Genomic DNA, 24,182 nt, shown 5'->3' on the forward strand with positions numbered 1-24,182 from the left:
CGGTAGCCCAGTCCGGTAGCCCAGCCCAGTAGCCCACCCCAGCAGTCCGGTAGCCCACCCCAGCAGCCCAGTAGCCCAGCCCGGTAGCCCAGTAGCCCAGCCCGGTAGCCCAGCCCAGTAGCCCACCCGGCAGCCCGGTCGCCAGGCCGCTGGGCCAGGTTGCCATTACCGCAGCAGGCGCAGCTCGGCCAGCAGGGTCGGGTTCTGCTGCGCCTTCTCGGGCGTGGGCTGCGAGGCTTGCTCGTGCTCCAGCCGCAGCCGCTGGATCTCCTGCAGGATCTCCCTGCGCAGGGCAGCGGTGGAGAGAGAAACAGAACCACAGAACCGTGAGTGGTGGAGAGAGAAACAGAACCAGAGAACAACGAGTGGTGGAGAGAGAAACAGAACCAGAGAACCATGAGTGGTGGAGAGAGAAACAGAACCACAGAACCGTGAGTGGAGAGAGAAACAGAACCAGAGAACAACGAGTGGTGGAGAGAGAAACAGAACCACAGAACCATGAGTGGTGGAGAGAGAAACAGAACCACAGAACCATGAGTGGTGGAGAGAAACAGAACCACAGAACCGTGAGTGGAGAGAGAACCAGAACCACAGAACAACGAGTGGTGGAGAGAAACAGAACCACAGAACCGTGAGTGGTGGAGAGAGAAACAGAACCAGAGAACAACGAGTGGTGGAGAGAGAAACAGAACCAGAGAACAACGAGTGGTGGAGAGAGAAACAGAACCAGAGAACAACGAGTGGTGGAGAGAGAAACAGAACCACAGAACCGTGAGTGGAGAGAGAAACAGAACCACGGAACCGTGAGTGGAGAGAGAAACAGAACCAGAGAACAACGAGTGGTGGAGAGAGAAACAGAACCACAGAACCGTGAGCGGTGGAGAGAGAAACAGAACCACAGAACAACGAGTGGTGGAGAGAAACAGAACCACAGAACCGTGAGTGGTGGAGAGAAACAGAACCACAGAACCGTGAGTGGAGAGAGAAACAGAACCACAGAACAACGAGTGGTGGAGAGAAACAGAACCACAGAACCGTGAGTGGAGAGAGAAACAGAACCAGAGAACAACGAGTGGTGGAGAGAAACAGAACCAGAGAACAACGAGTGGTGGAGAGAGAAACAGAACCACAGAACCGTGAGTGGTGGAGAGAGAAACAGAACCACGGAACAACGAGTGGTGGAGAGAGAAACAGAACCATGGAACAACGAGTGGTGGAGAGAGAAACAGAACCACGGAACAACGAGTGGTGGAGAGAAAAATAGAATCAATCACAGAACCATGAGTGGTGGAGAGAAGAACAGAACCACAGAACAACAGGGTTGGAAGAGACCTCCAAGACCATCGAGTCCAACCCAGCCCCAACACCTCAACTCAACCCTGGCACCCAGTGCCACACCCAGGCTTTGTTAAACACACCCAGGGGTGGTGACTCCACCACCTCCCTGCGAAGACAATTCCAGTACTTTTATTCTTTCGGCGATACATTTTTTCCTGATATCCGACCTGCTCCTTCCCTGACGCAGCTTGAGGCTGTGTCCTCTTGTTCTGTCAGTGCTGCCCGGTGGAAGAGACCGACCCCACCTGTCCACAGCCTCCCTTCAGGGAGTTGTGGAGAGCAATGAGGTCACCTCTGAGCCTCCTCTTCTCCAGGCTGAGCACCCCCAGCTCCCTCAGCCGTCCCTCACAGGGTTTGTGTTCCCAGCCCCTCTCCAGCCTCGTTGCCTCCTCTGGACGCGCTCGAGCGTCCCAACGTCCTTCCCAAACTGAGGGGCCAGAGCTGGACACAGCCCTGGAGGTGTGACCTCACAGTGCCCAGGACAGGGGCAGAGTGACCTCCCTGCTCCTGCTGGCCACACCATTCCTGACACAGGCCAGGAGCCACTGGCCTTCTTGGCCACCAGGGCACACTGCTGGCTCACGTCCAGCCTGCTGTCGAGCAGCACCCCCAGGTCCCTTTCTGCCTGGACACTGTCCAGCCACACCGTCCCCAGCTTGTAACCTTGTAGGGGATTTTTGTGGCCAAAATGTAGAACTCGGCACTTAGACTTATTAAATTTCATGCTGTTGGACTCTGCCCATCCACCCAACCGATCTAAGTCTCTCTGCAGAGCCCGCCTTCCTTCCAGTAGATCAGCACAAGCTCCCAGCTTAGTGTCATCTGCAGATTTACTAATGAAGGACTCAATCCTCTCTCATCCATGTGGTCAATAAAAATATTGAACAGAGCTGGCCCAGCACAGGGCCCTGAGGGACAGCACTGGTGACTGTCCCCAGCTGGATGCAGCACCGCTCACCACCACTCTCTGGGCCGGTTCCAGCCAGTTCTGAACCCAGCAAAGTGCTCCTGTCCCAGCCGTGGGCTGCCAAAATATCGGCACATTATCCGGAAAACGCACATTATCCGGCTCTGCGCAGGTAGCTACCGCCTGTGTTACGTTCTGTCGATTAGCTGTGCTGTATCAACATTTTAATAGGACTGCAAATGTGGTTTGGTAGTTAAAATGAAGCTTTAGCAGTTAAAATAGAAACCATGCATGTGGGTTTTTTGGTTTTTTTTTAAAGGAATGAGATACTCGCGTCGAACTAGCGGTCACAGAACACCTAAATCTTCCAGGGAAGAGGAATTTATGGTTTTCTTATCAGAAGTAGGTAATTTCTTCAGGCCTTGCTCAGACTGGAAGACACCGTGGGGATTAAAGGAAGCAGTTGACATACAACAGACAGAGTTTCTTGTTTTAAATAGAATGTATGCATAACCATCAAGTATGTGTGAATATGCAACAGTGCATGGTTTTAAGGGTGACTGCTCACAAAACATGCTTGTCGTGGCTTAAGTGCCCAAAAACATCCAGACATCTGTAATTCTTTGCTTTTTATTGTCTTGTAATTCTCCTCACTCTAAATTTTCATTACTCTAATTGGAGTACTATTTTTATAACCATTTTTTATTATTATTAAACTTTTAAAAACTTCTAAAAACAAGCGATTGGCGTTTCTCGCACTAAGCTACAGCAAAGTACATCTACCGAGATGTTGGGAAGTTCTGAGCTCAGTAAGGAGCCCCGTGCATTGTGTTTCAAGGCTCACAAGCAGCTGTAGTATCGGAAATAAGCCAGCATTGTTTTAACCAAAGGTACGTGTGCCTACAGTGGTTGGATAGAACTAGTGTCAATAGGCTTTTGCTCCGTGTGACCGGCCAAAAAACTTTAAAATAAATTCTTCATTAAGTTCAGTGTTTGCTGGCGGGGATGTGAGCTGCTGGCATCTCCCCATTGCCACAGCCATGGAGTGAGAGTGATAATGAGGGAATAAAACAGCTGGACAGGGTCCCTCAGCAGTCCTGCCCCGCTGGGGATGTGTGCCAGCCCCTGGCTGGCACTGGTCACCTTTTCTCTGTGCTCCTTGTCCCTGCTGTCCCTCCCTGGGCTCGCACACCTCCACAGGAGAGGAGTGCAGGTGTGCTCACAGCGGTGCCCGCTCTGCTCCCCAACGCCCCTGCAGCCCGGGAGCCCCTGCTGGCAGTGCCGGCCCCAAAGCAGGGCTCTGCTCCGTGGGGAGCCCTGGCACTGCCACAGGGCAGGACAGGGATGTGGGGAGAGCCCTGCCAGGACAGGGATGTGGGCACAGCCCCAGGACAGGGATGTGGGGAGAGCCCCAGGACATGGACATGGGCACTGCCCTGCCAGGACATGGACATGGGCACAGCCCCAGGACAGGGACGTGGGGAGAGCCCCAGGACAGGGACATGGGCACTGCCCTGCCAGGACATGGACATGGGCACAGCCCCAGGACAGGGACGTGGGCGCAGCCCCAGACAGGACAGGGACATCGGCACAGCCCCAGGACAGGGATGTGGGGAGAGCCCTGCCAGGACAGGGATGTGGGGAGAGCCCCAGGACAGGGATGTGGGGAGAGCCCTGCCAGCACAGGGATGTGGGCACAGCCCCAGGACAGGGATGTGGGCACTGCCCCAGGACAGGGATCTGGGGAGAGCCCCAGGACAGGGATGTGGGCACAGCCCCAGGACAGGGATGTGGGCACAGCCCCAGGACAGGGATGTGGGGAGAGCCCTGCCAGGACAGGGATGTGGGGAGAGCCCTGCCAGGACAGGGATGTGGGCACAGCCCCAGGACAGGGACGTGGGCGCAGCCCCAGACAGGACAGGGACATCGGCACAGCCTCAGGACAGGGATGTGGGGAGAGTCCTGCCAGGACAGGGATGTGGGGAGAGCCCTGCCAGGACAGGGATGTGGGCACTGCCTCAGGACAGGGACATCGGCACAGCCCCAGGACAGGAATGTGGGGAGAGTCCTGCCAGAACAGGGATGTGGGGAGAGCCCCAGGACAGGACAGGGACGTGGGCACTGTCCTGCCAGGACATGGACATGGGCACTGTCCTGCCAGGACATGGACATGGGCACAGCCCCAGACAGGACAGGGACGTGGGCACTGCCCCAGGACAGAGACGTGGGCACTGCCCTGCAGCACCCGGGAGGTTCTCTCTTCCCAGGGATGCAGTCACTCCCTGCAATGCCTCTGCAGCCCCTGGCACAGAGCAGGCTCAGGGGTGCTCCAGAGGTTGCAGCTGCAGCCCTGGGGGCTGCAGGAGGGCCCTGCCCCTGCAGGGCAGCTGGAGCAGGAGCAGCTCATGGGCACAGAACCAAACCCTCCTGGGGGAAAGGGGCCGGGCAGCAGCAGGGCCAGGGCCAGGGGATGGCCAGGGGATGGCCAGGGGCTCCCTGCAGCAGGGCTGGAGCCCTTCCAGGAGGAGAGAGGCACCTGCAGCTCTCCTTGCTGGCAGAGCTGCTGAGCTGCTCTGCTGGCAGGGCCTCCCAGCAGCTCTGGGTGAGATCTCCCTTATCCAGGATCTGCAGGAACCATTCCAAACTCCTGCAAGGGCTCCTGCTGGAGCACTGAGGCTGCAGCAGTGCCAGGGCTGAGCTGTTCCTGCTCTCCAGGAACTGCTCCCAAAGTGCCCTGGAGCAGCCTTTTCCCAGTGCTGAGGGTGCCTGGGGACAGGGATGGGCACAGGGACACCACGGGCACCAGGGGATCCTGGGGGGCTGCACAGGTGACCCTCTGGAGCAACAAAAATCCTCTAGCTGGCTTTGGAAGGGACTTCAGAGCCCATCCAGTGCCCCCTGACACCTGCCACTGTCCCAGGAGCTCCCAGTCCCATCCAGCCTGGCCCTGGGAACTGCCAGGGATCCAGGGGCAGCCCCAGCCGCTCTGGGCACCCTGTGCCAGGGCCTGCCCACCCTGCCAGGGAACAATTCCCAATTCCCAATCTCCCATCCAGCCCTGTCCTCTGGCACTGGGAGCCATTCCCTGGCTCCTGTCCCTCCAGGCCTTGTCCCCAGTCCCTCTGCAGCTCTCCTGGAGCCCCTCCAGGCCCTGCCAGGGGCTCTGAGCTCTCCCTGGATCCTTCTCCTCTCCAGGTGAGCAGCCCCAGCTCTCCCAGCCTGGCTCCAGCCCTGGAGCAGCTCTGGTGCCTCCTCTGGGCTCTCTCCAGCAGCTCCAGGTCCTTGTGCTGATGGAATCCCCAGGATTTCAGGGGCAGCTCTGCAGGTGGGCTCTCACCTGGGCACAGGGGCTGAATGCCCCCTCCCCTGCTGGGGGATCAGCCCAGGAATGGGCATTTGGGGGTTTTGGGGATTTGGGGATTTTGGGGGTTTCGGGGATTTGGCTGTTCCAGGGATTTGGGGGTTTTGGGGATTTGGGGGTTTGGGGGTTTCAGGGATTTGGGGGTTTCGGGGATTTGGGGATTTTGGGGGTTTGGGGGTTTGGGGGTTTCAGGGATTTGGGGGTTTTGGGGATTTGAGGGTTTTGGGGATTTGGGGGTTTGGAGGTTTCGGGGATTTGGGGATTTTGGGGGTTTCGGGGATTTGGCTGTTCCAGGGATTTGGGGGGTTTTGGGAATTTGGGGGTTTGGGGGTTTCAGGGATTTGGGGGTTTTGGGGATTTGGGGGTTTGGGGGTTTCAGGGATTTGGGGGTTTTGGGGATTTGGGGGTTTGGGGGTTTCAGGGATTTGGGGGTTTCAGGGATTTGGGGGTTTCGGGGATTTCTGGGATCACATCCCAGCTCTGAGGTTTGCCGGATGCGCTCAGTGTTGGAGAAGATGATTTCAGGAAGATGAGAGAAGATCCAGCCCTCCCTGGGGAGCAGGGGCAGGGCAGCCCCTCCCCACGGCTAATTGACCAATGTTAATGACTAACTAATCAGTTAATGAGGCAACTAGACCCCGAGAGAAGCTCTGGGGAAGCAATGTGGGCAGTGTGATCAGGGCTGGTCTTGTTCTTGTACCTGTTCTTGTTCTCCAGCTCTGCTATCAGCTGCCTCTGCTGCTTGTTGGCATCGAAGCTGAAAGCCAGGTCTGCAGGCGGGCGGGGCTGGGGAGAGAGGAGGCACAGGAATCACAGGAAGCACAGAAAAACCAGAAATCTCAGAAAATGCAAGCATGGGAAACACGGGAATCACAGAAAATACAGAAAACACAGGAAATCGCAGAAATCGCAGAAAATACCATCACAGAAAACACAGAAATTACAGAAATCACAGAAAACGCAGGAAATGCAAGCACAGGAATCACAGGAATTACAGAAATCACACAGAAAACACAGAAAACACAGAAAACATAGAAATTACAGAAAATACAGAAAACACAGGAAATACAAGCACAGGAACCACACAGAAATCACAGAAAACACAGAAATTACAGAAAATACAACCGCAGAAATCACAGAATCACAGAAATCACACGAAACACACAACCTCACCAATCACAAAAATCACAGAATCACACCAATCACAGAAATCACAAAAATCCTACAAATCACACCAATCACAGAAGTCACACAATCACAGAAATAACACCAATCACAGAAAACACACAATCACACAATCGTAGAAAATACAGAAATTACAGAAAACACACAAATCACAGAAAACACAAATCACACAATCACAGAAATCACACCAATCATAGAAAACCAAAAAAAAAACCAAACAAACAAACAAACAAACAAACAAAAACAACCCACAGAAATCACACAAATCACTCAATGACACGATGACACGATGACACCAGTCCCACCAGTCCCAGGAGCCCCACCACGGACACCTGCCACTGTCCCAGGGTGTCCCAGTGTCCAGCCTAGCCCTGGGCACTGCCAGGGATCCAGGGGCAGCCACAGCTGCTCTGGGAATTCCAGCCCAGCCCTTCCTCATCCTCACAGGGAACAATTCCCAATTCCCAATATCCCATCCAGCCCTGCCCTCTGGCACTGGGAGCCATTCCCTGGCTCCTGTCCCTCCAGGCCTTGTCCCCAGTCCCTCTGCAGCTCTCCTGGAGCCCCTTCAGGCCCTGCCAGGGGCTCCAGGACCACCCCAGAGCTCCGTTTTCCCCTTTAATCCCCCGGATCTGCTCTCCCCAGGATTTCCCTGCTGAGAATCAGAAGCCCAGCCTGGAGCCATCCCAGCCAGCAGCATCTTGGGGTCACAGGATCCAACTGGTTTGGGTGGGAAGGGACCTCAGAGCCCACCCAGTGCCACCTCTGCCACGGCAGGGACACTTCCACTGTCCCAGGTGTTCCCAGCCCCAGTGTCCAGCCTGGCCCTGGGCACTGCCAGGGATGGAGGGGCAGCCACCACCCCTGAGTGCACAGAAAACATCTCCCCAGCGTCTTCCCAAGGCTGAACGAGTCACGAAGAAAATGTCCTGGCTGTGGATTCTGCACCAATACCTGACCCTGCCAGGCTGCTCAGTTCCACAGGCTCAGCCTGATCCTGTGCAGAGGAGATGCCAAATACCCCTGGCAGTGCCCAGGCCAGGCTGGATGGGGATGGAGAAGCCAGGGACAGGGGGAGGTGTCCCTGCCGTGGCAGGGGTGGCACTGGGTGGAGTGAGAGGTGTCCCTTAACTGTGCAAACGGCCTTGTGGCTATCAGCCTGTGTTCCTCCCCTGAAGAAACGCCTCTGGAACACAGGGAATCACAGAGTCATCTGGGAAAAACCCTCTGAGACACTGAGGGAGCCCTGCCCTGCCCCTGTCCCCAAGAGCCACATGCCCAGCGCTTCAAACCCCTGCAGGGATGGGGCTCCACATGGACACGGCACATTGTCCACATGGACATGGCACATTGTCCACATGGACATGGCACACTGTCCCCATGGACATGGCACATAGTCCCCATGGATGTGGCACACTGTCCCCATGGACATGGCACATTGTCCCCATGGACACGGCACATTGTCCCCATGGACACGGCACATTGTCCCCATGGACACGGCACATTGTCCACATGGACATGGCACATTGTCCCCATGGACACGGCACATTGTCCACATGGACATGGCACATTGTCCCCATGGACATGGCACATTGTCCACGTGGACATGGCACATTGTCCCCATGGACATGGCACATTGTCCCCATGGACATGGCACATTGTCCCCATAGACACGGCACACTGTCCCCATGGACACGGCACACTTTCCCCATGGATGTGGCACATTGTCCCCGTGGACGTGGCACAGTGTCCCCATGGACATGGCACATTGTCCCCATAGACACGGCACACTGTCCCCATGGACACGGCACACTGTCCCCATGGACACGGCACATTGTCCACGTGGACATGGCACATTGTCCCCATGGACACGGCACACTGTCCTCATGGACATGGCACACTGTCCCCATGGACGTGGCACATTGTCCCCATGGACATGGCACATTGTCCCCATGGACGTGGCACATTGTCCCCATGGACACGGCACATTGTCCACGTGGACATGGCACATTGTCCCCATAGACACGGCACACTGTCCCCATGGACACGGCACACTGTCCCCATGGACACGGCACATTGTCCACATGGACACGTCACACTGTCCCCATGGACATGGCACACTGTCCCCATGGACACGGCACACTGTCCCCATGGACACGGCACATTGTCCCCTTGGACACGGCACATTGTCCCCATGGACATGGCACACTGTCCCCATGGACATGGCACATTGTCCATATGGACATGGCACACTGTCCCCATGGATGTGGCACACTGTCCCCGTGGACATGGCACATTGTCCACATGGACACGGCACACTGTCCCCATGGATGTGGCACACTGTCCCCATGGACACGGCACACTGTCCCCAGGCACACGGCACATTGTCCCCATGGACATGGCACACTGTCCCCATGGACACGGCACATTGTCCCCAGGCACACGGCACATTGTCCACATGGACACGGCACATTGTCCCCATGGACATGGCACACTGTCCACATGGACACGGCACACTGTCCCCATGGACATGGCACACTGTCCCCATGGACACGGCACATTGTCCCCTTGGACACGGCACATTGTCCCCATGGACACGGCACATTGTCCCCATGGACACGGCACACTGTCCCCATGGACACGGCACATTGTCCCAATGGACACGGAACATTGTCCCCATGGACGTGGCACATTGTCCCTATGGATGTGGCACACTGTCCCCATGGACGTGGCACACTGTCCCCATGGACGTGGCACACTGTCCCCAGGGATGTCACCCGCTGGCAGAGCTCGGCAGGATTCCTCCAGGCAGCCATGGCCGGCTCAGCAAGGAAGGGATCTGGGAACGCCGAGGAGCTGCTGAGGTTCAGAGCCCAGGAGCTCAGACTCCTCCAGAGCCTGGCTCAGACTCCTCCAGAGCCTGGCTCAGACTCCTCCAGAGCCTGGCTCAAACTCCTCCAGAGCCCGGCTCAGACTCCTCCAGAGCCCGGCTCAGACACCTCCAGAGCCCGGCTCAGACTCCTCCAGAGCCTGGCTCAGACTCCTCCAGAGCCTGGCTCAGACACCTCCAGAGCCTGGCTCAAACTTCTCCAGAGCCTGGCTCAGACTCCTCCAGAACCTGGCTCAGACTCCTCCAGAACCTGGCTCAAACTCCTCCAGAGCCTGGCTCAGACACATCCAGAGCCCAGCTCAGACTCCTCCAGAGCCTGGCTCAGACTCCTCCAGAGCCCGGCTCAGACTCCTCCAGAGCCTGGCTCAGACTCCTCCAGAGCCTGGCTCAGACTCCTCCAGAGCGCGGCTCAGATTCCTCCAGAGCCCAGCTCAGACTCCTCCAGAGCCTGGCTCAGACTCCTCCAGAGCCCGGCTCAGACTCCTCCAGAGCCTGGCTCAGACTCCTCCAGAGCGCGGCTCAGATTCCTCCAGAGCCTGGCTCAAACTCCTCCAGAGCCTGGCTCAGACTCCTCCAGAGCCCGGCTCAGACTCCTCCAGAGCGCGGCACAAACTCCTCCAGAGCCCGGCTCAAACTCCTCCAGAGCCCGGCTCAGACTCCTCCAGAACCTGGCTCCGACATCTCCAGAACCTGGCTCAGACTCCTCCAGAGCCTGGCTCAGACACCTCCAGAGCCCGACTTAGACTCCTCCAGAGCCCGACTCAGACACCTCCAGAGCCCGACTCAGACTCCTCCAGAGCCTGGCTCATCCCCCTGCCCCGCGCTGAGGGGCATTTCTGGGCAATGCTGGATCCACCAACAGCTCCGTGTTCCCAGAGGCCAAGCCCTGGCTGCACAGAGCCCCCCTGCTCCCCTTTCCCTTCCTCCAGCAGCCCCTGGCACTGCCCCAGCATCCAGGGTTAGGAGAAGAGAGCAGGGATCTCCCTCGGCCCTTGAGCAGCCTCAGCACACTCCAGGTGCTGCTCCCTGGACAGCCAGAGAACGGCTCCACTCTGGCCCTGCCATGGGCACCCCATGTGTTTTGGTTTAGGGTAAATTTGGGAGAGAATTTTTAAAGGGGTTTATTTAGAAAGTAGATTTAATTTTTTTTAACTGGTTTGGGAAAAAACTGTTTATTAAATAAGAAAACTTAAATAATATTAAATAACAAAAAAATTGTTGTTTTAAAAGAGAGATAAACCTAGAAAATAATTATTTTGGGGTTGTAGTTGGGTTTATTTAGTTTTTTACTAGATTTTTTGGTGTTGGAAATGTTGTGGTTTAGGTTTGGTTTGTTGGGTTATAGGTGTGAGCTGTTGGTGTTTTCTTGGTTGTTTAGTTTAGAGTAGGGTTAAAGAAAAGGAAAAGTTATAGTTTAGGGAACTTTTTTGTTTTAGTTAAAATTAATTAAAAGTAAAGGAGAGATTTGTTGTGTTGTTTGTTTGTAGATAATATAGTTTAGTAATAGGAATGTTGTGAAAAATGCAGATTATATGGCTCTACGCAGATATTTGCTGTATGTGTTATGCTAGGTTGGAAAGTTATGCTGTAGTAACATTTTAATAATATGGTAAATGTAGTTTTGTAATTGAAATTAAGCTTTAGTAGTTAAAATAGATAATAGGTGTGTGTGGTATTCTTTTTGCTCAAGAGAAGGAGAAGATAATCAAGAAATTCTTCACACAGAGATAACAATTACAGAAACCCCTAAATCTTCCAGAGGAGAGGAATTTATGGCTTTCCTTATCCACAAAAAACCGAACTTCTCCAAACTCGACTTAGACTTCAAGGTGCCTGGGATTAACAGGAATTCCTCAGCAAGTACCGGACGAATTTCTTGTTTTAAATAAAAATATGCATATTCATGTAGTGATTTGTGTATGCAACAGGTTACCCCTCTTGAGGAGGGAATTCTTTTTTATCGGGGTCCTTCTCCTGGCTCACTTTTGTCCAGAGAGAGGCACCCAGCCCGGGCTGTAACTTTTTGCCGTTATTGTCTCATTAATTGTCCTAACTCTAATTGTGTAACCTTTATTACTACATTTATATTATTTTTATAACTATTTTATTTTTATTAAACTTTTTAAATTTTTGAAACAAGTGATTGGCGTTTATAACAATGTGGAGGAGTGAGTGCAGTTTCTGAAAAAAACTCCACGCTTCTTCTCCCCGCCTTCACTCCTGGAACAAGTCTTAAAGGTGCAAAACTTATTATCCAGCATAAACAGGACAGACGACTGGGGATAAAAGCATCATCCAGTCAGCCCAGGACAAGGTGATTTATGGGTTTTCAGCAAGCAGGTCCCTCCAGAAGCGATCAAGTTTTCATAAAACGCTTTGTCTCTACCAGGAGAAGTCGAGCCAAGACTGAGAGCTCTTCCAGCGTGACAGTGACTCAACACCTGCTGCCTCACCAGCCTGCCTTTTCCAGGACAACGTGGAAAATTCCTCCTTCGCCATCCAAACCTGAGACCTGGCGCTGTGCCCCCTGAATATTTCAACATCCCTGGTGAGAGGAGTGACTGTGGGGGTCCCAGGCCGGGCAGGGGGAGTTTGAAATGCCCCAGCACACGAGTCTGTTGGCAGGGTTTCACAGAGACCTGCCCAGGGCGGATTCCTGGCCGGGCACGCCCCGAGGGAAATTCAGCGTGAAAAATGCACATTTGATGATCGGCTTTTCGCAGGCATTACAATGAGTATTACACGTGTCATGTGAGAAAGTTATGCTGTGGTAATTCTCTCGAGTGGTGTGTTAAATATAGTTCCAGGTTACAACACAATGTTAAAATAGAAACTGTGTGATGTAAGATACTTTTTACTAGCTCAAGAAAGGGATGAGATAATCAATAAACTCTTCACACAGAGATAACAGCAACGGGAAATCTAAAGAGTTACAGCCTCCTTATGGGAAAACACAAACATCCTTCCACCTTCTCTCCGTCTTTATGGAACCACCAGGATTAAGGGGAAGAAGTTGACAAAAACCAGAAAAATTTTTAATTTGCGAGGAATTTATGCACCATGTATGGCATGTATGAATATGCAACAGGCTGTTGCTTTTAAGGGTGATTCCTTTGCTCACAAGGCCTGGTTTTGGCAGCTCAGTGCCCAAAAAAATCCGGATGTCTGAAATTCTTTGGTTTTTATTGTCTTGTAATTCCCCTAATCCTCATTGTCCAAATTTTTATTACTCTAATTCTATTACTATTTTTTATATCTATTTTATTACTAATAAACTTTTAAAATTTAAAAAAAACCCAAGTGATTGGCGCTTTTCACATTCAGGAACGTGGGAGATGCTCCTGCAAACTCTGCTCTCCTTCCCTAGGGGTTCACCAGCCAAGACAGGGATCCCCCCCTCCAGCTAGGCTGCAAATACTCCCTGGAATGTCCCTAAACTCAGATTCTGCTCCTGCAGCCGTTTGCTGTCAGAGCAGCGTTGATTTTTACCAACTGGAAACGTGCTTGTGTTTCCTTTAGTCCCCCCTACGAGAAGCTGCAAGCACAAACCCACCTTGCCCCCTCTCAGGCTGCTTCCCCGGGGTGAATCCACCCCCGGCACTCGGCCAGGGTTTGTTTTTGGTTCTCCTCAGGCACCAGCACGTTTATCTCTCCGCAGCCTGAGCAGCGCCGACCTCCTCACTGCCCCGCTGCCCTGACCTCATTCCCAGCCCGCGGTGCTGCACTCCCAGAAACTCACAGATTTCGGGCAGGTTTGGGAGCCCAGCCCCCCGTGGTGCCCCCCAGCCCCCCGTGGTGCCCCCCAGCCCCCCGGTGCCCATGGCAGGACGGGGTCACTCACAGCATTGCCGGCCTCGGCGGCCAAGCGCGCGGCGTAGCGGGCGATGAGCCGGTGCTCCTCGTCCAGCCGGCCAGGGCTGTCCAGGGCACTGCAAAACAACCCAGAGTCAGCCCAGGGCACTGCAAAACCCGTCCAGAGTGAGCCAGGGCATTGTAAAACCTGTCCAGAGTGAGCCAGGGTGTTGCAAAACCTGACCAGAGTGAGCCAGGGCACTGCAAAACCTGACCAGAGTGAGCCCAGGGCTGTCCAGGGCACTGTAAAACAACCCAGAGTGAGCCCAGGGCACTGCAAAACCTGTCCAGAGTGAGCCAGGGCATTGCAAAACCTGACCAGAGTGAGCCCAGGGCACTGCAAAACCACCCGGAGTGAGGACAGGGCATTGCAAAACCTGTCCAGAGTGAGCCCAGGGCTGTCCAGGGCACTGCAAAACAACCCAGGGTGAGCCCAGGGCACTGCAAAACCTGACCAAAGTGAGCCAGGGCATTGCAAAACCTGACCAGAGTGAGCCAGGGCATTGTAAAACCTGTCCAGAGTGAGCCAAGGCACTGCAAAACCTGACCAGAGTGAGCCCAGGGCTGTCCAGGGCACTGCAAAACAACCCAGAGTCAGCCCAGGGCACTGCAAAACCTGTCCAGAGTGAGCCAGGGCGTTGTAAAACCTGTCCAGAGTGAGCCAGGGCACTGCAAAACCTGACCAGAGTGAGCCCAGGGCTGTCCAGGGCACTGCAAAACAACCCAGGGTGAGCCCAGGGCACTGCAAAACCTGACCAGAGTGAGGACAGGGCACTGCAAAACCACCCAGAGTGAGGACAGGGCACTGCAAAACCTGTCCAGAGTGAGCCAGGGCGTTGTAAAACCTGACCAGAGTGAGCCCAGGGCTGTCCAGGGCACTGCAAAACCTGACCAGAGTGAGCCCAGGGCACTGCAAAACCTGACCAGAGTGAGCCAGGGCATTGCAAAACCTGACCAGAGTGAGCCAGGGCGTTGCAAAACCTGACCAGAGTGAGCCCAGGGCTGTCCAGGGCACTGCAAAACCACCCAGGGTGAGCCCAGGGCACTGCAAAACCTGACCAGAGTGAGCCCAGGGCACTGCAAAACCTGACCAGAGTGAGGACAGGGCACTGCAAAACCAAGGCAGAGCCAGCCCAGGGCCAGGGGGGTGTGCAGGGCACAGGGACAGTGAGTGCAGAGGGAAGAGCCCCTGGAAATCCTCCTCACAATTCCCTTCCCATTCCTTCCAGAGCAGGGACCTCTCCCCAGACTCCCTTCCCAGCAGCTTTTCCTCAGCATTCCCAGGTTCAGCTGGGAGGCAGCAGAATCGTGTGGTTTAGGCCCAGGTTTAATTTGAGGCACTTGTGAGTGATCCCTGCTGGTTACCCCAGGTCAGCAGGGGAAGGATGGAGCAGGAAATGGGAATTTGGGAATTCAGGATGATCCAAGCCAGGATGATTTCCACGGGGAAGGAAGGGTGGGGAGGACCCTGCTGGCCTGGCAGAACCCTCTGCCACTCAACAACACGGCTTTAATGCCAGTGGCACCTTGTAAGTCAGCCTGGCTTACTCCTGGCTTACACCCGGCTCACCACACCTGGACAGGGTGGTCATTCCACTCCTCAGCTCCAGGGCTGACACAGCCCCAGCTGCCCCACGTGGCCGGGCTGGACGGGGCTGGGAGCACCCTGGGACAGTGGGAAATGTCCCTGCCATGGCACGGTTCGAGCTGCTCCCAAAGCAGCCCAGGATTCCAGGCTGAAATGGTGTCAAAAACCAGCTGCAGTAATCACCAGATGCAGTGACAGAGCGCTGAGGTGACAGAGAGGGACAGGGAGGGTTGGGACAGGAGAAGCAGAGGTGCCAGGGTGGGCAGGGAAAGGCAGCACCTGGATCTGCTCAGGTCTAACAGGACATCACCCTCCTGCTAATCACTGCCAGCCTGTGATTAACACCGTGATTAACACCGTGATTAACCTGTTAAAACTCCTGTTCATTCAGGCAGCAGAGCAGCTCCTGCCGCCCCCAAAGAACTCCTCTGTCACTCCAGACTGGGGGACAAAGGCTGGCTTTGGGCTCTGCTGGTGGATCCCATCAGTGCTGGGAGCTGTCCCCAGCTGGATTTGGAGCCACCAGGAACTGGCAAGGAAATGACACCTGGAGGAGCAACTTTGAAATCCAGCAACTTTGAAATCCAGCATCCTGCTGCTGGCTCTGGGAGCTGCCGGCTCTGGGAGCTGCCGGCTCTGGGAGCTGCTGGCTTTGGGAATTGATGGGTTTGGGAACTGATGGGTTTGGGAACTGATGGGTTTGGAACTGATGGATTTGGGAGCTGCTGGGTTTGGAACTGATGAATTTGGGAGCTGCTGGGTTGGTTTGGGAGCTGCTGGCTTTGGGAATTGATGGGTTTGGGAACTGATGGGTTTGGGAACTGCTGGGTTTGGAACTGATGAATTTGGGAGCTGCTGGGTTGGTTTGGGAGCTGCTGGCTTTGGGAGCTGCCGGATTTGGGAATTGATGGCTTTGGGAGCTGATGGGTTTGGGAGTGTGTGCAGAGATCCCTCCTCCACCCCCCCTGAAGGGAACCACTGGGCCAGGTGCAGAGCCCAGAGTGGGGTTTGCTGAAAGCAGCAGCGTGGGAAGGAGCAAAGTGCCACGGAGCCTCCCAGGGCCACCCCTGAGCTTCCAGGGGATCCATGGGAAAGGGAAAACGATGCCCAGGGAAATCCAGCACCGCCGCAGCGAGCAGCAGACCACACCAGACCCATTCCTGTGCACCACAAAAGCCATTCCCAGCCCACAGCCCCACCTCAGGAGACAATTTGCATTCCTGCAAGCTCAGTTTCAAGGGATTGCATTTCCCTTATTCACACAGCCAATCCATGCTGTGATCGTGGTGGTTATTTTAAAATGCAGGTCCAATTTCTTCCCAGTAACACCAGATCTAACAACCTGAACTCCTCCAGCCCCTGGAGCTGGCCAGGTGAGGTCTGGGCTGGGTCAAGGAGCACAGATGGGGCTGGGATGGCCATAAATGACACCGAGAGGCCTGGCTGGATGAAATCCTGGGGACACCCAGTGCAGGAGCAAAGGCAGGAGCTGGAGAAGGGGGAGTGACACCAGGGAGAGCACAGAAATCGGAGAGAGCGGGCCTGGGGAGCTGCACAGACACCTTCACGCTGATTTACTGCCCCAGTTCTGTTAAAGGACAGCATCCCACACCCACATTCCCCACCCCACACCTGACCCCGAGGCAGCCCTGCTCTGCCCTGTGTCCGCAGAGCCTCCCCCTGCCCTCCTGGGACATCTCTCCACCCCTCCCCAATGCCTGCTGTGTCCCAGTTCATCTCCCAGCTCCTGGAACTGCCACCCCTCCTTCAAACAGTGAGTCACAAAGCAGTTCTGGACAATTTCTGGCTTTCCTGAAAACAACCTGTAACTCACAAAAGAACGGGTGATCCTTCTGGGTTCGCTTTTGGAAATGTTTGACAGGTGATGAGGAAGAGGAGCTCGAGTTCATCTCCTGTCCCAGGTGGCTCCCAATCCCTGTCCAGCCTGGCCCTGGGCACTGCCATGGGAATTCCATCCCAGCTCCTTCCCACCCTGCCAGGGAACAATTCCCAATTCCCAATGTCCCACCCATCCCTGCCCTCTGGCACTGGGAGCCATTCCCTGTGTCCTGTCCCTCTGTCCTTTGTCCCCAGTCCCTCTGCAGCTCTCCTGGAGCCCCTTCAGGCCCTGCCAGGGGCTCTGAGCTCTGCCTGGATCCTTCTCCTCTCCAGGTGAGCAGCCCCAGGTGTCAGGAACAGGCCCGGGAGCAAAGGGGAAGAACAATCCCCGAGCTGGGGTGGGAGGAGGGTGCAGGGGCAGGGTGCAGAGGGTTCCCAGCAGCAGCAGCGCCTGGAGGGGCTCCCAGACAATTCCCCGTGCTGAAAACACCGTCCTGGGGGATGTGGCCCCTTCTGGCCGTGCTGTGCCCGGTGCCCTGAGCTCTGCTGTCCACCCCTGGGAGCTGGCACGGGCACAGAACCAGGAATCCCAGCCCGGTTTGGGTGCGAAGGGACCCCAAAGCCCAGCCAGTGCCACCCCTGCCATGGCAGGGACACCTGCCCCTGTCCCACGGGGCGCCAGGCCAGCCCTGATGGAAAGGTCTGGCCAGGGCAGGGTTCTCCACCTGCTCTGGGGCCACCTGGCTTGGTGACAGCGACGCTGAGGGGACGCCGACACCCCCGGGGGTGCAGGGATCTCGGGACAGGGCTGGGGCAGGCTGTGCCCCCCTGGCAGCAGCAGCAGCCAGGCACGGACGTGAAACGGGCTGGGACGGCAGAAAGGAGAGGTCTGGGCCAGCACGGTCCCCAAGCCAGCCCTGAGGGGACAGGGAGGCACACAGAGCCTGGGCAGGGCAGGGGGACAGCCAGGGGACACTCAGGGACAAGGGACACAGGGAAATGGGCACTGAGGGCATGGGGACGCTGAGGGCATGGGGACACTGAGGGAAATGGGCACTGAGGGCATGGGGACGCTGAGGGCATGGGGACGCTGAGGGCATGGGGACACTGAGGGAAATGGGGACACTGAGTGAAATGGACAGTCAGGGACAGGGGTCACTCAGGGAAATGGACACTGAGGGCATGGGGACACTCAGGAACAGGGGGACACTGAGGGAAATGGGGACACTGAGGGCATAGGGACACTCAGGGACAGGACATTCAGGGAGGGGGGACACTGAGGGCATGGGGACACTGAGGGAAATGGACATTCAGGGACAGGGGGACACTGAGGGACAGGGGACACTCAGGGAAATAGACACCGAGGGACAGGGGACACTGAGGGAAATGGGGACTCTCAGGGAGAGGGGACACTGAGGGCATGGGGACACTGAGGGAAATAGACACCGAGGGACAGGGGACACTCAGGGACAGGGGACACTGAGGGAAATGAGCATTCAGGGTGAGGGGACACTCAGGGACAGGGGACACAGCCCCATCCGTCCTGGCTGGAGGCTCTCGTGGAACCACATCCTGCAGAACGGGGCAGGGTGGACACAGAGCTGGGACTGCCCTGCTCTGTTGTGAAACCCCACAGAAATCCCATAGATATCCCACAGGAATCCCAGAGAAACTGCACAGAAACCCCGCAGAAATCCCACAGATATCCCACAGAAGACCCACAGAAACCCCAGCTGGGATCCCACGGGGCAGCAGGATGGGCAGGAGAGGCTGATGCACCCTGGAGTGGCTCCCACTGGGCAGGGCTGGATGGGATTTGGGAAAAATCCTAAAAATCCTTCCTGTGAGGGTGGGCAGGCCCTGGCACAGGGTGCCCAGAGCAGCCGTGGCTGCCCCTGGATCCCTGGCAGTGCCCAGGACCAGGCTGGACACTGGGGCTGGAGCACCTGGGACAGTGGCAGGTGTCCCTGCCATGGCAGGGGTGGCACTGGATGAGATTTAGGGTCCCTTTCCATCCAGACCAGTCTGGGATTCTCCAAGAGAATGGGATGGGATAATGGGATGGGGTGGGATGATGAGATAATGGGATGGGGTAATGGGATGGGATCCATGGGATGGGATGATGGGATGAGGTAATGGGATGATGGGATGGGATCCATGGGATAATGGGATGGGATGAGGTGGGATAATGGGATGGGATAATGGGATAATGGGATCCATGGGATGGGATAATGGGATAATGGGCTGGGATCCATGGGATGGGGTGGGACAGGACAGGACAGCCTGCTCCAGGCCCAGAGGCCATCAGCAGCACCAGGAGCCAGCAGGGATCCCCCCGCTGCTGCCGGGTGAGATCTGAGGGGGTGAAGAGCCAGGCACGTGCCAGAGAGCCCAGCTGTGCCTGGGGAAAGCAGGATTTTGGGGACTCCCTTCCCTCTGGAACTCCCAGCAGCTGCTGCAGCTCCGGCAGCAGCACCAGGAGACTTCTCCAGTGGAAGGCCTGAAACCCTCAGGAGCCTTCACCCAGCAGCTGTGCCGGCAGCTCTGGGGTGTCCCGGGAGCTGATGGGGGGTGTCCCAGGAGCAGCTGGGGGTGTCCCAGGAACACCTAGGGTGGCACTGAGAGCCCTGGGGTGTCCCAGGAACACCTGGGGGTGTTATAGAACACCTGGGGTGGCACTGAGAGCCCTGGGGTGTCCCAGGAACTCTTGGGGTGGCACACGGAGCCCTGGGGGTGTCCCAGGAACACCTGGGGGTGTCCCAGGAAAACCTAGGGTGGCACTGAGAGCCCTGGGGGTGTCCCAAGAACTCTTGGGGTGGCACTCGGAGCCCTGGGGGTGTCCCAGGAACACCTGGGGGTGTTATAGAACACCTGGGGTGGCACTCAGAGCTCTGGGATGTCCCAAGAACTCTTGGGGTGGCACTGAGAGCCCTGGGGGTGTCCCAGGAACACCTGGGGGTGTTATAGAACACCTGGGGTGGCACTCAGAGCTCTGGGATGTCCCAAGAACTCTTGGGGTGGCACTCGGAGCCCTGGGGGTGTCCCAGGAACACCTGGGGGTGTTATAGAACACCTGGGGTGGCACTCAGAGCTCTGGAGTGTCCCAAGAACTCTTGGGGTGGCACTCGGAGCCCTGGGGGTGTCCCAGGAACACCTGGGGGTGTTATAGAACACCTGGGGTGGCACTCAGAGCTCTGGGGTGTCCCAAGAACTCTTGGGGTGGCACTCGGAGCCCTGGGGGTGTCCCAGGAACACCTGGGGGTGTCCCAGGAACACCTGGGGTGGCCCTCAGAGCTCCGGGGTGTCATGGGAACACCTGGGGTGGCACTCAGAGCCCTGTGCTGGTGACAAGGTGGGGATCAGAGGCAGGCTGGGCTCTGGGGGCCTTTCCCAACACAGGGTCCCCGGGGTTTGGGGACACCCCCAGCTCAGCCTGCCCTGCTGTGTCTCCAGGGGCTGCAGTGACCGGGTCAGGGTGAGAGGCTGACGCTCCTCGGGGTTTGACATCTGGTGGAAAAGGATTTGGGCTCTGAGTCCTGCAGTGGGAGCAGTGGTTCCCTGCTGGCCTTCCCCAGGAGATGTCCCTGATTCACCCGGCAGCAAACAGGAATTCCTGCTGGCAGAGCACGGGCAGGGCTCCAGAATCCCTGTCCGGAGGGTGAAGGCACAGAGGGGGCACACAGAGCCCTCAGGGGCCTCTCCCTCCCGCACAGCTCTGGCTCTGCAGGGATTAATCGGCTCCAGGAATGTCCTGGCATGGAAGGGGAGGCTGCCCTGGGATGGAACAGAGCGCTGCCCTGGGATGGAAGGGAAGGCTGCCCCGGGATGGAAGGGGAGGATGCCCTGGGATGGAAAGGGAGGATGCCCTGGGATGGAACAGGAGCGCTGCCCTGGGATGGAAGGGAAGGCTGCCCCGGGATGGAAAGGGAGGATGCCCCGGGATGGAAAGGGAGGATGCCCTGGGATGGAAGGGAAGGCTGCCCCGGGATGGAAAGGGAGGATGCCCCGGGATGGAAAGGGAGGATGCCCTGGGATGGAAAGGGAGGATGCCCTGGGATGGAAAGGGAGGCTGCCTGGGATGGAAGGGAGGGCTGCCCCAGGATGGAACGGGAGGATGCCCCGGGATGGAAAGGGAGGATGCCCAGGGATGGAAGGGGAGCGCTGCCCCGGGATGGAACAGGAGCGCTGCCCCGGGATGGAACAGGAGCGCTGCCCTGGGATGGAAGGGGAGCGCTGCCCCAGGATGGAACAGGAGCGCTGCCCCGGGATGGAACAGGAGCGCTGCCCCGGGATGGAACAGGAGCGCTGCCCTGGGATGGAAGGGGAGCGCTGCCCCAGGATGGAACGGGAGCGCTGCCCCGGGATGGAACAGGAGCGCTGCCCCAGGATGGAACGGGAGCGCTGCCCCGGGATGGAACAGGAGCACTGCCCCGGGATGGAATGGGAGCGCTGCCCCGGGATGGAAGGGGAGGATGCCCTGGGATGGAAGTGGAGGCTGCCTGGGATGGAAGGGAAGGCTGCCCCAGGATGGAACGGGAGGATGCCCAGGGATGGAAGGGGAGCGCTGCCCCGGGATGGAACAGGAGGATGCCCAGGGATGGAACAGGAGCGCTGCCCCAGGATGGAACAGGAGCGCTGCCCCGGGATGGAACTGGAGTGCTGCCCTGGAGGAATCCCCTGCACAGACAGAGCCAGGCAACAGAAACTGCACAGAGAGTGAGCCTGAGGCAAAGGGAATGGGAGCTGCAAAGCATCAACGGCAGTATGGGGCAAGGCAGAGAGTCTGTAGATGTTCTGGGATTCTGGAAATATTCTGTATTCTGGATTCTGTAAATATTCCATATGATATTCTGGGATTCTGGAAATGTTCTGTACTCTGAGATTCTGGAAATGTTCTATATTCTGAGATTTTGGAAATGTTCTAAATTCTGGGATTCTGTAAATATTCTAGATTCTGGAAATATTCTGTATGATATTCTGGGATTCTGTAAATATTCTGTGTTCTGAGACTCTGTAAATATTCTATATTACATATTCTGGGATTCTGTATATGTTCTGTATTCTGTATCCTGGAATTCTGTAAATATTCTGTATTCTGTATCCTGGGTTTCTGTAAATATTCTGGATTCTGGAAATATTCTATATATTATTCTGGGATTCTGTAACTGTTCTGTATTCTGGGATTCTGTAAATGTTCTGTATTCTGTATTCTGGGATTCTGTAAATGTTCTGTATGATATCCTGGGATTCTGTAAATGTTCTGCATTCTGTATCCTGGGATTCTGTAAATGTTCTGCATTCTGTATCCTGGGATTCTGTAAATTCTCGAGGAGAGGCTGCAGGGAGCAGCTGATGGTGGAGGAGCTGCCAGAGCTGGGTCCAGGAGCAGAGGCAGAGCCAGGACAGGCAGCGAGGAGGAAGAAGAGCAGGGATGAGCTACAGGACAGAGCTGGGCTGGGAAGGAAATCCAGGGGGAAAGTTGGGGGAAGACGAGATCCCAGCAGGGTCACGGAGAGAGAGGTGAAAGAAGGAACCCGTCTGGGATCAAACGGGGCTTGTGAGAGGGGATCTCAGAGCCCGGAGCCAAGGCCACGGAGCCACCCCCGAGTGTCCCCCCGTGCCCGGTGTCCCCGGGCTGGCACTGACCGTGCCCCGCTCCGCAGGCGGCTCACAAAGGTGGCAATCAGGGCGTGCTCCTCCCGGGAGGGCTCGGGGCTGCTGCTGTGCTGGCACCTGGCAGGGCAGGGAGAGCAAAAAACAACAAAAACAACGTAAACACGGGCAGGGCTGAGCCTGGGGGACGTGACAAATGGAAATGGGGTTCCATGAGGCGCGGGGTGAGGACACTGCTGCGGTCCAAACAGGGGGAGGGGACACAGGGGGACAGCCAGGCACTGGCACAGCTGCCCAGGGAGGTTTGGAATGCCCATCCCTGGAGGTGTCCAGGGCAGGCCTGGATGTGGCACTCAGAGCTCTGGGCTGGGGACAAGGTGGGCATTGGGCACAGCCTGGACTGGATGGGCTGGGAGGGATTTTCCAGCCTCAGAGATTCTGGAATTCTGGAAATATTCACCGAGGGCGGCTGTGGAGCTTCCTGGAATTACCAGTAGGATCTTTAAGGAAGAGCACGGCTGGGCACCGAAGAATCCAACCCCAAGAGCATTCCCTGTTCTCAGAATCACAGAATCCAGAACCACTGAGGCTGGAAAATCCCGCCCAGACCTTCCAATCCAACCTGTGCCCAATCCCCACCTTGTCCCCAGCCCAGGGCACTGAGTGCCACATCCAGGAATTCCCGGGACACCTCCAGGGATGGGCACTCCAAACCTCCCTGGGCAGCCCCTGCCAGGGCCTGAGAAATCTTTCTATGAATCACCCAAACCTTTTTGCAGGCAAACAGCCCCAAAACCCCCAAACCACAGCCAAAGCAGGAGGGAAGGGAAAAGGAGACTCAGGGGTGACCTCATCACTCTCTGCAGCTCCTGAAAGGTGGCTGTGCTCAGGTGGGGTTGGGCTCCTTCTCCAGGAACTGACAGAGCCAGAGGACACAGCCTTAAGCTGCACCAAGGGGAATTGAGGCTGGATATCAGGGAAAAGTTCTTTACAGAAAGGTGGTAAAGTTCTGGAACAGCTGCCCAGGGAGGTGGTGGAGTCACCACCCCTGGGTGTGTTTAACAAAGCCTGGGTGTGGCACTGGGTGCCAGGGCTGAGTTGAGGTGTTGGGGCTGGGTTGGACTCGATGGTCTTGGAGGTCTTTTCCAACCTGGGGATTCTGTGTGTGACTGTGTGTGGAACTGTGTGTGTGTGTGTGATTGTGTGTGTGACTGTGTGTGTGACTGTGTGATTGTGTGTGTGACTGTGTGTGTGATTGTGTGTGATTGTGTGTGATTGTGTGTGTGTGATTGTGTGTGTGTGACTGTGTGTGATTGTGTGTGATTGTGTGTGTGTGACTGTGTGTGTGATTGTGTGTGTGATTGTGTGTGTGTGATTGTGTGTGTGTGACTGTGTGTGTCATTGTGTGTGTGACTGTGTGTGTGACTGTGTGTGTGACTGTGTGTGACTGTGTGTGTGACTGTGTGTGTGACTGTGTGTGTGACTGTGTGTGACTGTGTGTGTGACTGAGTGTGTGACTGTGTGTGACTGTGTGTGTGACTGAGTGTGTGACTGTGTGTGACTGTGTGTGTGATCGTGTGTGTGACTGTGTGTGACTGTGTGTGTGACT

At 56.3% G+C, this 24,182-nt stretch overlaps 1 protein-coding gene across 3 annotated transcripts in view; it reads right to left on the minus strand.

Moving 5' to 3' along the window:
- DTNB (dystrobrevin beta) overlaps nt 1-24,182 on the minus strand; it is a 193,242-nt gene that overhangs the window by 81,193 nt on the left and 87,867 nt on the right. For 2 of the 3 annotated variants that reach the window (XM_068183104.1, XM_068183103.1), the window contains exons 12-15: nt 22,607-22,693; nt 13,523-13,610; nt 6,307-6,392; nt 170-283 (exon numbers count right to left, since the gene is read on the minus strand). In XM_068183104.1, coding sequence (XP_068039205.1) covers nt 170-283; nt 6,307-6,392; nt 13,523-13,610; nt 22,607-22,693 — 375 coding nt within the window. The remainder of the gene's footprint in view (nt 1-169; nt 284-6,306; nt 6,393-13,522; nt 13,611-22,606; nt 22,694-24,182) is intronic. The other variant, XM_068183105.1, reaches the window with a different exon arrangement.

This window comes from Anomalospiza imberbis, chromosome 3, assembly GCF_031753505.1.
Source record: "Anomalospiza imberbis isolate Cuckoo-Finch-1a 21T00152 chromosome 3, ASM3175350v1, whole genome shotgun sequence".
Classification (NCBI taxonomy): Eukaryota; Metazoa; Chordata; class Aves; order Passeriformes; family Viduidae; genus Anomalospiza; species Anomalospiza imberbis.